The sequence below is a fragment of the Perognathus longimembris genome, chromosome 7 (assembly GCF_023159225.1).
Source record: "Perognathus longimembris pacificus isolate PPM17 chromosome 7, ASM2315922v1, whole genome shotgun sequence".
Taxonomy (NCBI): domain Eukaryota; kingdom Metazoa; phylum Chordata; class Mammalia; order Rodentia; family Heteromyidae; genus Perognathus; species Perognathus longimembris.
In genome coordinates, this window is record NC_063167.1 from 52,774,678 (window position 1) to 52,789,066 (window position 14,389).

General features: G+C 38.0%; 1 protein-coding gene across 1 annotated transcript in view; it reads right to left on the bottom strand.

The window, feature by feature from the left end:
* Positions 1–272: 272 nt before the first annotated feature.
* Positions 273–14,389, bottom strand: part of Erich3 (glutamate rich 3) — an 88,984-nt gene continuing 74,867 nt past the window's right edge. Inside the window, exons 13-14 of the mRNA XM_048352136.1 lie at positions 6,538–6,663; positions 273–2,569 (exon numbers count right to left, since the gene is read on the bottom strand). Coding sequence (XP_048208093.1) covers positions 273–2,569; positions 6,538–6,663 — 2,423 coding nt within the window. The remainder of the gene's footprint in view (positions 2,570–6,537; positions 6,664–14,389) is intronic.

Consider the following 14,389-nt stretch of genomic DNA (forward strand, 5'->3'; position numbering starts at 1 on the left):
TGAAAAGACAGATTGCCTTAAAGAGTCACAAAAGGAATCCACACACATGCTTCTTGTGTGTGCATTGATTCTTCCTCTGTCTTTCAAGCCCATCTCCTGCTGGCCTAGCTCAGAATTGGAGGCTGTGTTTATATGTGTATACAGAAGACACCAATCAAGGAGGAAGCCAGCCCCAAAGAGAGGAGACCCATGGTGAGATTTCTAGTCAGTCTTGCACTCAGACTCGACCTAAACTCACCATCTGCCTTTGAATCTTCAGATCCTTCAGTGGTTCAAGAAATATCTGCACTATCAATTTCTTCTTGCTTTGTATTTCCTTTCTTCTCTTGGATTCCAGGGAAATCAGGCTTCAAAGAACTTGCTGCCACTGCTCCTAGCCTCACTATGTTCTGCTTTGCCTTCCTCTCTGATGAGGACCCTTTTCTGGCTTCTTCAGGTGATCCAGATTCCTTCTCCTCATAAGGGCTTTTCATTTTTCCCTCTTCACCCATTGACCCTGTATGCTGAGTGTCCACTCTTTCTTGATCCTGACCTTGACTAAGTGTCTGTTCATTCAGGGCATTAGCTTCTGGATGAGGCAGAAACACCCCCATGTCTGCTGATGATACCACTGTCACTTCCTCCCCTGTTGGCACCTCCTTACTTCTGAGAGTTATTTCCTCTGTCACCACCCTCTCTACAGCTGCTGTTTTTCCTAGTGCCTCTTTCCCAGCTTGCCAATGTTCCTCTCCAGCAACATCTGAAAAGGAGGAGGGTTTATTTGCCACTGTTTCCCCCTCAACTGTCTTTGAAGCTGCCAACACACCCCTCTTCTCTGTGGCTGTCTTTGCCACTTCTTGGTCTTGATTTGCATCCATCACAATTGCTCCTTCTGTCATGGTGTCGCTTCTCTTCACATTGCTTTCTTTCCTTACTCCTGTCCCTAGAATGCACTTGGAATTCCTGAACACCTCGTCTACTGCTTCTCCCCCAAACTTGCCTGCCATTTTGGGGCTTCCTTTTGGAATATCTTCCTGGATGGTTTTCTTGACCTCCCAGTTCTGCCCTTTATGCTCTTGAACAGTTCCTTTTTCATCCCTCCTCTCCAGTCTTTCAATGCCATCTTGATCCTTGGCTGCACACTCCTCAGCCTCTCCTGTGGCTGCAGTGGTCAACCTAGGTGCCTGTCCCTTGCCTGCTGGCTCGCTTTCAGGAGTTGCTAATTCTCTCTCCCCATGGTGGGCCTCCTTCTCCTGCTCTGACAGAATCACATTCTGGCCTAGCAACTCTGTTCTGTCTTTATGCTCTGTGTCTCTGGCTTTGCTCCATCTTTCTCCTCTATCTTTGCTCAGAATTATTACCTGTTCCCTTAAACTTTCAAATCCACACGTTGCTTTGACCATGGTTTCCCTTCTTTCTTTCAGTGGGTCTTCCAAACGCCCTGTATCTCCAGTCAACTCAGCTCCTTCTGTAGACCCTGCTTCCTCCATGTGAGATTCCATTTCATTTTGACAGGCTTTTTTCTCTTCCTCAGATCTTACTCCCTGTACTGTGGCTTTGTCTTCCTCTTTCAGTTTCTGCTCATCTTCTAAAGTGTCTTCATCCTTAAGTGCATTTGCTCTTGTCACCTCTTCTCGCTCAGATCTAGTTTCCCACTGAGGTGTGTTAGGCTGCGTGGCTTTTCTCTCTCTGCCCACCTCTAATTCCTCAGGGAACACTTCCTGCCTATCATCTTCCCTACTTGATTCTGCCTCAGTTCGAAGCTCCTGTTTCGCTGTGCCTTCTCTATTAAGCTCTTCAGGGATGCTCTCTGAAATGTCCATCTCCCAAGTATTTATCTCTCCTGTTGAAGTACTTAGGGGCGTTTCTGTTTCTAGTTCCTCCTTCCTTTCTCTGACTGGCTCTTCTCCACCAAACATTGCATATTCAAAACTACTCTCTACAGACACTCTGTCGGTGTCCTCTACAGATCTCACATCCTCCGACTGTGGGGGGACTTCCACATTCCTCTCATCCACCCCTGCCTCACTCTCTGCCTCCTCTCTCTGAGCCTCTCCCATCTCCAGAGTTACTCTCTCCCCAAGGGCTGCTTCCTCCTGAAGATGCTCAGAGCTCAGTGCTAGGTTCCTTGTGAATGTTGCCTTCTCTGAGCCTTCAGAATCTGCCCCCTCTGACTCCAGAACTAGCTGCACTGAGGCCTGCTCTTCATCGAACTCATCTTCATTCAGAGTTTCAGAGGTGCTTGCTGAGGCTGTTGCTGTAGAGTTTAGCTCCTGCATACTCGGATTTTTATCTCCTGCTTCTGCCTCTGCCTCACTTGCCAGGCCCAGAGCAAACTGTTCTGCTAATGCTGACTGCACTGCTCTTGGGTTCTGGTCCTCTAAGGAATCCTCATTGACCCCTGCTTTCTCCCACAGTGCTGCATTCTCCTTTTCCTCTGCTGGGCCTGCCTCCTCCTCTGATTGGGAAGCTTCACATTTCTCCGTGGCTTCTTCCATTCTCTGTGCATGCATATCTGGTGTAATTTGCTTGGCTTCCATGTTGGGGTCAACTGTTTCTCTTTCAGCCACCACTAAATTCTTCTTTGGGGCTACAAAAATAAGGTTAAAAAGCAAAGTTACTTCCATCCAAGTGGATAAAAGTAAGATACTATTGCATGAGACCTTTTAGAAGATAAAGTATTTCTATTTTGTGAAGGGGACATGAATGTTTGATATTTCCAGCCAGGTACCAACAGCCCTTGCTTATAATCCTAGTTACTACTTAGGAGGCTGAGATCTGAGGATCATGACTCAAATCCAGGCCAAGTAGAAAAGTCCATAAAATTATTTTCTCCAATTTAACATCAAAATGCCAGAAGTAGAGCTATGGGCTCAAATAGTAGAGTGCTGGCCTTGAGAAGAAAAGAAAATTTACAAAAAGCTCAGGGACAAAAATATCTAGGTCCTGAGTTCAAGCTCCAAGACACATATACTCTCTCCTCTTCCCCCTTCCTTCTCTCTCCTATCTCTTTCTCTCCCCCTTTTTGCTCTCTCATTCTCTCTAACACACACACACACACACACACACACACACACAACACAATTTCCTTAGTTCCATAATGCCTTTCACTATAACATGAATCTTAATGTAACAATTTCTCTTACTCTGAACAAAAATGCTTTTAAATGTAATGGACACAATAGAGAAAGGTTGAACATCGAGGATCTTGAAAAATGACCAAACAACAACAGATAACCCTCACTTTCCTATGTTTTAGAATCAATAAATTTCCCAAATCTCTGTCTCATTCTCTCTTCCTCTTTCTCCTCCTCTCTCTCACACACATATATATACATAAACCTAGCCACCTTACTTTAACTTGAAATATACTTGTAAAAAGTATCCAATAAGAAAAACTAAATCATCCTTATCCCCTACAACATCATGAGTGTTTGCTACTTTTTCTAGTTATATTGTGCATTTAGCATCATAATCATAATATAGAAGTGGTAATTATATTATTTTGCTCATATTTTAAATCCATTATATCCAGATTTACTCATCAAAAACCTTTACAGTTCAAGGTAAGACATTCTACTAAAGACATTAATTTATATGACAGATTAAGATATCTCCCATCTTGATACAGAAAATTGATACACCTTTGCCCAAACAAGATCACATAGCAAGACAGGATTTTGTAATCTAGGACAATATTCTACATATACTACGTTCCCAAAGTATTTCACAAGTTCTTGTCTGTGATTCCTTAGCAAACCTCAGGATGCTAGCTATTGCATTCAATAAATACAGCTTTGCTATGTGATCTTTTTAACGTCTTTGGTTATATTTCTAGTTATTTTTCCTAGCTAAGCATTTTTCTTGAATGGAGCATATTAGACTAGATTTCTTTTTCATTTCCTGTTTTAAAATTTTTATGTCTTAGTCATACTAGGGTTTGAACCCAGGGCCTTGAACTTCTTCTCTACCACTTATGTCACACCTCTAGTCCTGAGGGTCACTCAAACTTTTCCATCTAGGCTGGTCTCAAATCAATACATTTCCACTTTCAGACTCCTGAGTAGCTAGGATTACAGACCTGAGCTGATGGTGTCTGGATGATGCATAAAAATAAATGATATATGATTTCAAATAACCAAAGCTTTTTAAAATTCCAATAGAATACTTACGAGCTAAAAGCTTGAATACTAAGAGCTTCAAACGAGGTCATTTAAATTATTTCTTTTAACCTAATTTTTTCACTTAAAGTCACAATGGGATAGGTGCTATAAAATAAGTACCCTATACCAGGATAGCAACCTCCAAAATATTTTTTGAGATGTAGTATTGCACAGTGGCTTCAATCTCATGATCCTCCCATCTCTGCCTCCCAAGTGAGGGATTGCTGTCAAGAACCATTATGCCCAGTTTGACTAGCAACCTTACCACAATTCTGCCACAGGAAATCTAAAAGAAACCTAAATATGTCCTTTCTTCCCTATTCTCACAACCATATAGGACTGTTAGCCGTGCATTACTTCTAGTGCAAAACATGTGCATCCTTTGTTGTGTTCCCTCAGCCTCTTGCCAACTATTATGATAAACCATTTTGATGTATGGCTATAATAGCTGATATGACATTTTGCTTAAAACATATAATTGGAAGGTAGCTTTTGATGTCTTCTTTCAAAAGAATAAATCTAGAAATTTCATGTCAATCCATACGGCTGAAGTTGACTTTTATAAATAGCCCTCTGTAGAGCACAGCAATTATTTCTCAAATGGTCCTTAAAAGCTCCTAAAGGGAAATGTCAAACAAAACTGTTTACTGAAAGAACATGTAGTCAAATCACCTGAAAGATTATAGTCCATTTTATTTCACTACAGATTATGACTGGATTTAAAACACAATTACATTGAAACAATGAGAAACAGTAATGTGTATCAAGCCTCTTTAATAGTAGAACTGTTGCTATTCGAATTCCACCAGGAGGATATTATTAGAAAGCCAGTTACAACAAATATTTAAGTAACGTCCTCTATTTTTCTAATGTGGTCTCTAAATTTATGGATTAATTAACGATATCTCAGGAAAACGGGGGAATAAAATTGCCTAGTCACCATGTGAATTTGAATTTCTAAATTATAAATTCCACATCTAAATTCTAAAAGAGAAAGTATTAATGGCATCCAATTGAGATATCAATTGTGTGAACACACACACACACACACACACACACTACAGTAAGATATGTTGTTCCTAAAGTGACAGAGAAATAGTAATTGAAGCCTTTAAAAGAATATTACCTGGAAAAAAATACATACGTGTTTTGATGCTAGTCATCTGAGATTTTGAAAAATATATAGAATAGAACAAGCAATAGCCACAAATGGGTAATTTGATTTAGTGCAATGAATGAGCACTTAAAGGTCAGATGCACCTGGTAAGAATGCTATGTTTGTCACTCTTGGATGCATAAACTTGGGAAATAGCATCTTTCTAGGCCTTTATTTTCTAATCCATTACATAGGAATAACCATGCTTGACTCAGAATTTTTTCAATGGCCAATGAGATCATTCATATTAAATGTTTAGTACTGTGCCAGCCATGACAGCAAACTATAACAAACCTTCCTGTACCCTCTCCTCCCATTGCATAAAATTAACTATTCTTGTTTCATTCAGATTTCACTAATAACTGCTATCATGGCAAAGCTATAAAATAAGTTTGGGGAAAATACATTGAAATTCCTCTGGTGAAATATCTGGTCAAAACTCAAGGTCCTTCTCCTACTGCTTATTCTGGCCCTCTTCATGTTGCCTGTGGAGAAACAGAGCACTTCATGTTTCTACTGCCATCACTGAAATTGGGGTTGGCTAAGTTATTTGTTCAAGAGTAAAATAAAATCCCAAATGATTCATAGTCAGGGCGTTTGATAATTATCATAAAAAATTAGAGGTAGGGGTAATGTGGCCATAAGAGGAGTAAAATGAACACTCCCACACATACCTCTACATATATTCAAATGAGAATACTGTTCAAAAGTCATTCACTACCTAGGGGAGACAGCCTGATTTCAAGGGCACAGTAAGTTGCATAGAAATGTAGGAGGCATGGTCATTTGAATTAGTCTCTAATCAGCAGTCTTAGGGTGGAACACTCTCTACCAAGAAGTAGCTCCTATTTCTTTCTTAATTAAAAAAAGAACTAGATGTTCCCATGACCCACTGGTGAAATGTCATATGCCATGGCTCCTGATGTTTCTAACTGGGCCAATTAAAGGTGAATCCACCTCATCCATGCTAAAAATGAAATAGGGCTGTCTGATCTGAATATCTGTACCAGTACATTAGAATCTAAAACCCGTTTACAGTTTATCTTTAGTAGCAATGCATTCAAAAGAGAGAAACATTGGTGTCACTTTTAAAGCTCTTCTTTAGACCTCTCTGCCACTTTCTGTCATCTTATTCATTAGATGAGAAGCAAAAATGGTGGCAGAAGGAAGACATGAAGATAGGGAGATGAAAGACAGTGGATTTCTGAAGTTCTTTCTTAGGTAATGATGTGCCCTTACCTCCAGTAGGATCAGACTCCAGCTTCCTCGTGGACTTCTCCCCATCATCTATGCTGCTAACACCAGACTTGGTGTCAGAGTGGCATTGGCAAGCAGGTGCCAGGGCTTCACTTATCATCTGTCCAACTGATTAGAGATGATATAAAATATCAAAAGGTATAAAACAGGTCATGGGAGCATTGCTGAGCTATTTCACATCATTTAAACAAGAGGGGTCAATTGAAATGCATTCACATTAAAATGAGACTTTCTGTCTCTAAGATCTATGGATTAAACAGCTATGTTTTCAAAAGGAAAGCAGTGCACAAGCAATCATAAAGAGAGGCATGCAAAGAAATTCTTGTATTTTTTTTTTAGATAGACAACAGCCAGAAGCAGTGACAGTTTGCCAAATGCACATGTAAGGAGATGATTGAGAAAAGCAGTTTAGTTGCCTTTTACTTTCTAGCAACATGTGTTATGGTTTTTATGATACCATCATTGCTCTTGTAAATTGCTAAGCCTACAAAACTGACTACACTCTAAGCACTTCATCCATTAGTAGATTTTAGCAATTTGACCTCAATATTCACTCCATATAGACAGAAGCAGTTCCTATAAATTTGATAGGAAAATCTGTTGTACATATTATATATGGATCTGATGACTTTCTTCCTCTTACACAATTTCTATAAATTTGACAGGAAAATCTGTTGTACACATTCTTATTATATATGGATCTGATGACTTACTTCCATGGATTTCTGGATCACAGAGATTTAAGTTCAAATCCTACATTCTGTACTAACTCTATCACCTTATCCAGGTCCACTGGCCTATGTCTAAACATCCCTTAGCCTGTCTGTCAAAAACAGATGTACAAAACAGGCACTGGTGGCTCACATCTGTAATATTAGATACTCAGGAGCTGAGGTCTGAGGACTGTGGTTTGAAGCCAGACTGAGCAAGAACGTATGTGAGGCTCTTATCTTGGAAAAAGCCAGAAGTAGCATCGTGGCTCAAGTGGTAGAGTGCTAGCCTTGAACAAAAGGAATCTATGGACAGTGTCCAGGCCCAGATTTTGAGCACCAAGATAGACAAAAATAAAAAAGATGTACAATAAATAGTTGGGAGGAGGATATATGTACATAATATATTCCTCTACTTGTTGGTAAGGGCTTAGGCACTTAATGAATAATCATGATGAGGCAGAAGAGGATGAAGAACAACATTTTTAAGGTACGTATTGTCACTCAGTGTGGTAAGATTCTAGGCAAACTTTTGTCTATTAGGTTTGTTTTTAATTTCAGACAACTCTATTTTCCTTGCTTGTTTCTCTGTCCGGCCTTGATATTCTGATACATTAATACAAGGGCTACAATGAAAAACTTGGACCTGGAATATCCTCCCTTGCTTAGCTCAAAGCATTCACTTAGGGGTAATTATGTACTGATTCCATCTATTCTTGGAAACAAATATATCTGCTTCAAAGGGTCTTTAGCAGGAAAATTGTGATTTAATTTTATTAATATCAAGATGGAAAACATAGAATTAAAAAGAAGAATCCTTCAGAGTTAAAATGTTTCCCTTAACATTTTTAAACATCAGATTTTCTTCCTTATGAACCACTATACCAAGTAAAGAATTTTTATAGTACTATAGATAAGGCATAAAATCATGACAATTACCTAATAGTTGAATTTATAAGACACCTTTTTTTTGAAGTTTATAAGCATAGTAAATATAGATTCGCTATCACTCTGACCTATTGTAATATTCTAAGAACTTAAATATGAAGTGTCTTTGGTTTCCAAACATATGTATTCAGTTGTCTTGGGCTCTGGAAAACTACAACAGAAGGAGCAGGGGATGAAAATGTTACTCAGCAACTACACAAAGCTTTGTCTTATCAGTGCCAAGAAGACATCTAAGTTTGTCCCAAAGAGTCTAGAGAGAAATGTGGTTAACAATCATCATAAATCATAAATAAATAATTAATAGACATTGAACCAAAAATATGTCCTAAGAAGTGAAAGAGTACTAACACAATCTGAAAAGCACAACTCACTCAGAGTCACTAGTGAAGTCTTCATGTGTCTGTGTCAGGACTGTCATCATCACTTGCACACATCTGCTGGCTTGCCCCTGGAAGTGTGCTTTGGAAGTGTACATGAGAGACGGGGTAGTTAGGTCTTGCCTATTTCAGTTTAGCACGAATAGGACTCTGTCCTAACTATTAAGGACTCACGCTGGGTATGAGAGCAGAAAAGGACTCACCCAGACATTTTTACTTAGATGTTCTTGTGAAACTGAAACTTAAAAGCAAGAACTTGGCCAGTGTCTATCCTCCACTCCTTTCTACCCAAAGTACAAGAGGCCTGTGCACGCCGAGACTCCTGTGTCAGCAATGTGACATTTCGCTTTGTTCTCTGTTTAGCTCTTCATCCCTTAAGACTCATGTCCTTTTACCTCTCTATAAAGGTGACCACTAAAGGCAATGGTAATTGCCAGTTCTCGTGCATTAATAGAAAAATTGCCTCACTCAGAAAATTTCTCAGAAAAGCACTTATCACTCAATGATATAGGACTTTATTATACTGCTCACCATATAAAACCATTTTCATACATTAATGTTAGGTTTGTATTACAAAATAAATATATTTTAATATATATTTTTAAAAGTTGAAACTAGCAAATTCATTATCTACAGCTCAAGAGGAAAAAAAAGTAGAGTAAAAAAAATTAAGTTTCTCAATTCAGAAAAAAAAAAAACCTTAAGGCTATTAGTGAACCTTTTAATGAATTTCCAAGAACTTTAAAAATCTTAATATATATTACATCTCCCATTTTATTTACTTAGCAGTATATTCTATTTCCTCATAGCATTACATAAAAATAATTCTCTGTCAACACATTGAAGGTTCTTTAAAAGTCCTATTAAAATTTAGTTAGGATTGAGGATTGAGGTACTTTTATGTGATTATAAAGTCACCATAAATACAACTTTCAATTAATTTTGTACACATTTCAGACAAACTTTAGGATAAATCCTGGAATTGGAATTGCTGGATCAAAAAGCATACTTCTTAAAAAATGCTGGCAGTTTGATTCGTGCCTCTAATTCTAGCTACTCAGGAGGCTGAGATCTGAGGATCATTGAAGCCAGCCCAGGCAAAAAATGTGAGAGACTCATCTCCCACAAATGACTACATATATACATACATACATATTCCTATGGTTCAAGTGGTGGCACGCTAGGCTTGAGCAAAAGCAGCTCAGGAACAATAGCCAGAACCTGAGTTCAAGCCTCAGACTGGCATTAAACACACACACACAAACACACAGACACACAGACACACACACACACACACACACAATTTTTATATGAAGTAGTCTTTTTAAAAGGAATTATCAGTTGCCAATTCACCTATGCTGATAGATAAATCTATTCCCCTGAATTATAACATCACAATTTCTACCAATTATTTCCAGTTTTAATATTTTACTAACTAAAAAGTGGTGTGGAGAACAAAAATTTCAATTCTTTCAAGCTTTCTTTTTCTTATCTTGTCTTGTCTTTTCTTTTCTTTTCCTTTTCCAGGACCAGAACTCATGCTCTCTCACACATGTTTTCCCTCACTGGCTGATGCCCTACCATGGGAGCCATGTCTTCAATCCCAGGCAAGCTTTCTTGAACCTCCCACTAAGCACTTTAAATTCTGTTGGTTTCCTTTTTCTTTGTAATTTGTTAAAATTTTTCCTTTGTTTATTATTATTATAAAGGTGACATACAAAAAGACTACATTTACATAAGTCAGTACATGAGTACAATTCTTCCTTCCCTTGCACTATCTTCCAGTTTTTCTCTCCTGTTCCCCACCCACAAGTAAAAAAAAATATTTTAGATATCACAACCATGCTTCTGTCATATGTATTCATATATATGCATAATATACACATAAACATACACATAGACATATGTATAAATGCATGTATATTGATATAAACATATACATATGTATGTATACATATGTGTATATGTATATATGAGAGGTTCTCTCAGTTTCTCTTCAGAGTGTAAGTTCCCTTTTTGCTGTAGTATTTAGTGTTTTGTGGGGCTGGGAAAGTGGCTTAGCAGTAGAGTGCTCACCTAGCATGCATGGAGCCCTGGGTTTGATTCCTCAGCACCACATACACAGAAAAAGCCGGAAGTGGCACTGTGGCTCAAGTGATGGTAGCCATGAGCCAGAACCCAAGGCCAAATTCAAACCCCGGGACTGGCACCAAAAGCAAAAAACAAAGATTGCTTTATTTAGTGTTTTATTATTTTTTGGTTGCTACTGGTGCTGTTGCTGTTGTAAAGGATTTCATATTGCTTGTATTATTTCTACTTTTTTTCAAATCCCAAGTTAGTATATAATCTAGAAAATTATCAGTCTTTATATTTCATTTTTTATTCAAATACTTTATTTTTTAGGAATCACCATTGCTTATTAAGTGCAAACATGTCATACTTTCCATCCTCATACATATCTGGTACTATGCTTGAAATCTGTACTCATTTGCTATATTAAAAGCTATATTTTGTTGTATAGTCTGGGCATTTTCTAGGGCTAGATGATTCTAATAATTGTATAATAATTAGGGAATGGCTTTTTTTTTCCTTTAGCCACCAGCACCCAACATAGTTTTTAAATTTTCTTTTTTAATTTCCTTTAGTTGTCCTTGGACACACATCTTCCACAGAAGCATCAGGCTGAAGGAGTTATCAAACTGTGTCCCAAGAGCTAGAGGGAAAGGAGGAACGTGTGCTCTGAGCATGCATAGCAGAATGTGGTTCTATATGCAAATATTCCTGTGGCTTCGGAGGGTGGTCAGATCGATCTTCAGTTCTGTGAAGGTGTTTATGAAAAGGATTTGTTCCTACTAGTTAGGGGTCAAAACCCTTCCTGGTACAGCTGACTTTCTAATGTTATGTCCCAAGCTTTCTAAGGGTTTGGTAACACTGAGAATTTGAGGAATTTCTCCACTTTCCCTTCAGCTCTAGCTTTACTCTGTAATGCTTAAGATCTAATATTTTCTCTGTTCTCACTTCCACAAAACCTCTCCTCTGTCTCATGAAACATAAACTCAACAGAGGACCTGACATCTTTCTGCAATGTTCCCTCTTGATATAATTTCTTGAAATTTGTGACCACCTAGCATCTGTGACATTTGGTACCTACTCTAGATTCATTAGCATGTTTTCAACTTTTTAAAACCCAAAACCGTTCTTTCTTATTCCAATTAAAATGGAAATCAGGAAACATCAGGTACTGAAGACCATCTTGCCAATTGGTCTAGTATTTTTCAGAAATTTCAGATTAACAATCTCCTTGGAAGTTTTCATGCCAATATGTTGTTGCAGGAACCTAAAAGCATATTTGAATAATTTAAATGTTGTAGTGGAAACAAACCAATCATTACATTTTAAAATCCATGCTATCATTATTAGGATATCAAAGTTGACTCCTTAATGCCTACCAAACTGCAATTGATTAGTCATAAATACTAAATTTCAAACAATACTTCTGGTCATTTTTGAAGCACTGATACTTATGTGATTTAAATGTGTAATTTGGAAATTTTAGTTGTGAAATGTTAAAGATGATTGTGAAAGTTACAATTTTGTAGGCAAGCTTACATTGCCACCAATAGTGTAATAGCATTCCCTTTTGGCAACATCCCCACCAGTATCTCTTATTAGTTTTCTTGATAATGGCCATTCTAACTGGGTGTTGTGGAATCTCAATGTTGTTTTGATGTGCAGTTCTTTCAAGGCCAGAGATGTTGAGTATTTCTTCATGTGTCTATTGGCCATTCTCATTTCCTTTTCAGAGAAATCTCTCTTTAAATCTTTAGCCCACTTATTAATGGGGCAGTTGCTTCTTTGAAGATTTTTTTTGAGGAACTAAATTCTTTGAGTTGTAAGTATATTTTAGAGATGATGCCCTTTTCTGTTGTATGGCTAGTGAAGATCTTTTCCCAATCTGCAGGCTTTCTATTTGCAAGCATTGTCCTTTTGTCCTTTGCCATTCAGAAGCTCTGCAGTTTCATGCAATCCTATTTGTCCAACCTTTCTTTGATTTATTTCTGGGCCTTTATTAAGAAAGTTTGGACCTGTGCCAAGGAGCCCTAGTGTTTCTCCTATTCCTTCATGTAATGTTTTCAGGGGATCTGCTTTTACCTCAAGGCCTTAGATCCACTTGGAGTTGATTTTTGTGGGGTGATATATAAGGATCTAACTTTATTTTTCTACAGGTATTTAAACAATTTTGCCTGCCCCATTTGTTGAAGAGGCTGTCTTTCTTCCATCCTATTTCTTTGAATCCTTTATCAAAGATTAGGTGGCCATAGGTCTGTGAGTTAATTTCTGGGGCTTCAATTCTATTCCATTGGTCCTCAGGCCTGTTCTTGTGCCAACACCAAACTGTTTTTATTAATATAGTTCTGTAATAGGGTTTAAGTTTGACATTCCTACAACACTGTTCTTCCTGTAAAGGATTGTTTTTGCTACCCAGGGTCTTTTATTGTTTCATACGAATTTTTGGATTGCTTCTTCTATTTCATTAAAGAATGATGTTGGGGGATTGAGGGGTATTGCATTGAATTTGTAGATAGCCTTTGGCAGTATTGCTATCCTCCAGTAATTTTAAAAAATGAAAGTAATACTGATAAGAATCTTGACCAATTCAATACTAGAAGAAATATTTACCAAGAACTTCTTTTATCTAAATTTTAAGAATAAAAATTGTTAAATGCATAGTTAAAATCTTTTAAGTTCCAAGTCACCTTGAAAAGTTTCCTTGTGTTTAATCATGCTTTGTGTAGCCAATCCGTCTTTCCAACAGCTGACAAAACAAAAATTCACATCATCTACCTACAGAGCAAAGATGCTCTTGTGTTACCTTTGACATTGAAACATGACCCACAAAAAAACACAGGATTAATTATAATCTCAGGGCCACAGATGTTCAAAGACAAATTCCATCAGTAGCCACAGTAATGTTTCATGACTTTCAAATCCTGTTATCTGTCTCCTCAAACCTTTCCAGTGCAAAGATTTCCCATCTCAGAACAAATCCCTCCTCATGGCCTATCACTGTGCCTTTCTGACCTCATTTTATTCTCTCTCCATCTTTGTCTCCCCCTCCCCCCAGGTCTTTCTGCCTCCCCAATTTCTCCAGCCTATCCCTCTTTGTCTTGCTGATTCTCTTGCTTTCTCATTCTGTGGCTCTCTGGATCTTGCTCTAGTTATATTTTTCTCTCTTTCTTGCTTTATGTCTATCTCTTGCTCTCTCTTATCTCTCTCTTCTCCCCTTCCCTTTCTCCTCTCCCTCTGTCCTCTCTCCTCCTCCCCATCCCCTTTCTCCCCTCTCTTTTTGTCCTTTTCTCCTCCTGCCCTCCTGTTGCATGTGCCCTTTCTGAAGGTGACAGACCTCACTTTGTCTCCACAAAAATGTCCCATCAGTAGAGAGGCCATCTTTTGAGCACCCTTCTTCCTCATGTCATCCTTTCATATCCTCAACCTGTTTTCTCTGATAATGTAAGTCCTAGACACTCCGTGTTCTCATCTCACTGTTTTAACATATTTATTTTTCAGAATATAAACTTCACATACACAGGCATTATTATATTTGCACTGGGAACTGTATGTGACACAAAGTCAATGGCCAACAAATATTTGTTGGCAGAAGTATCCTAGAAAAAGCAACTATACAATTCCATATAACTCACTGATAAATTATTTCTCAAATCCTAAGATTTTCTTGTCCCTATTATCAGGACCATTTTATCCTATGTACAAGATGACAAAATTGCTCTTTAATTGTGT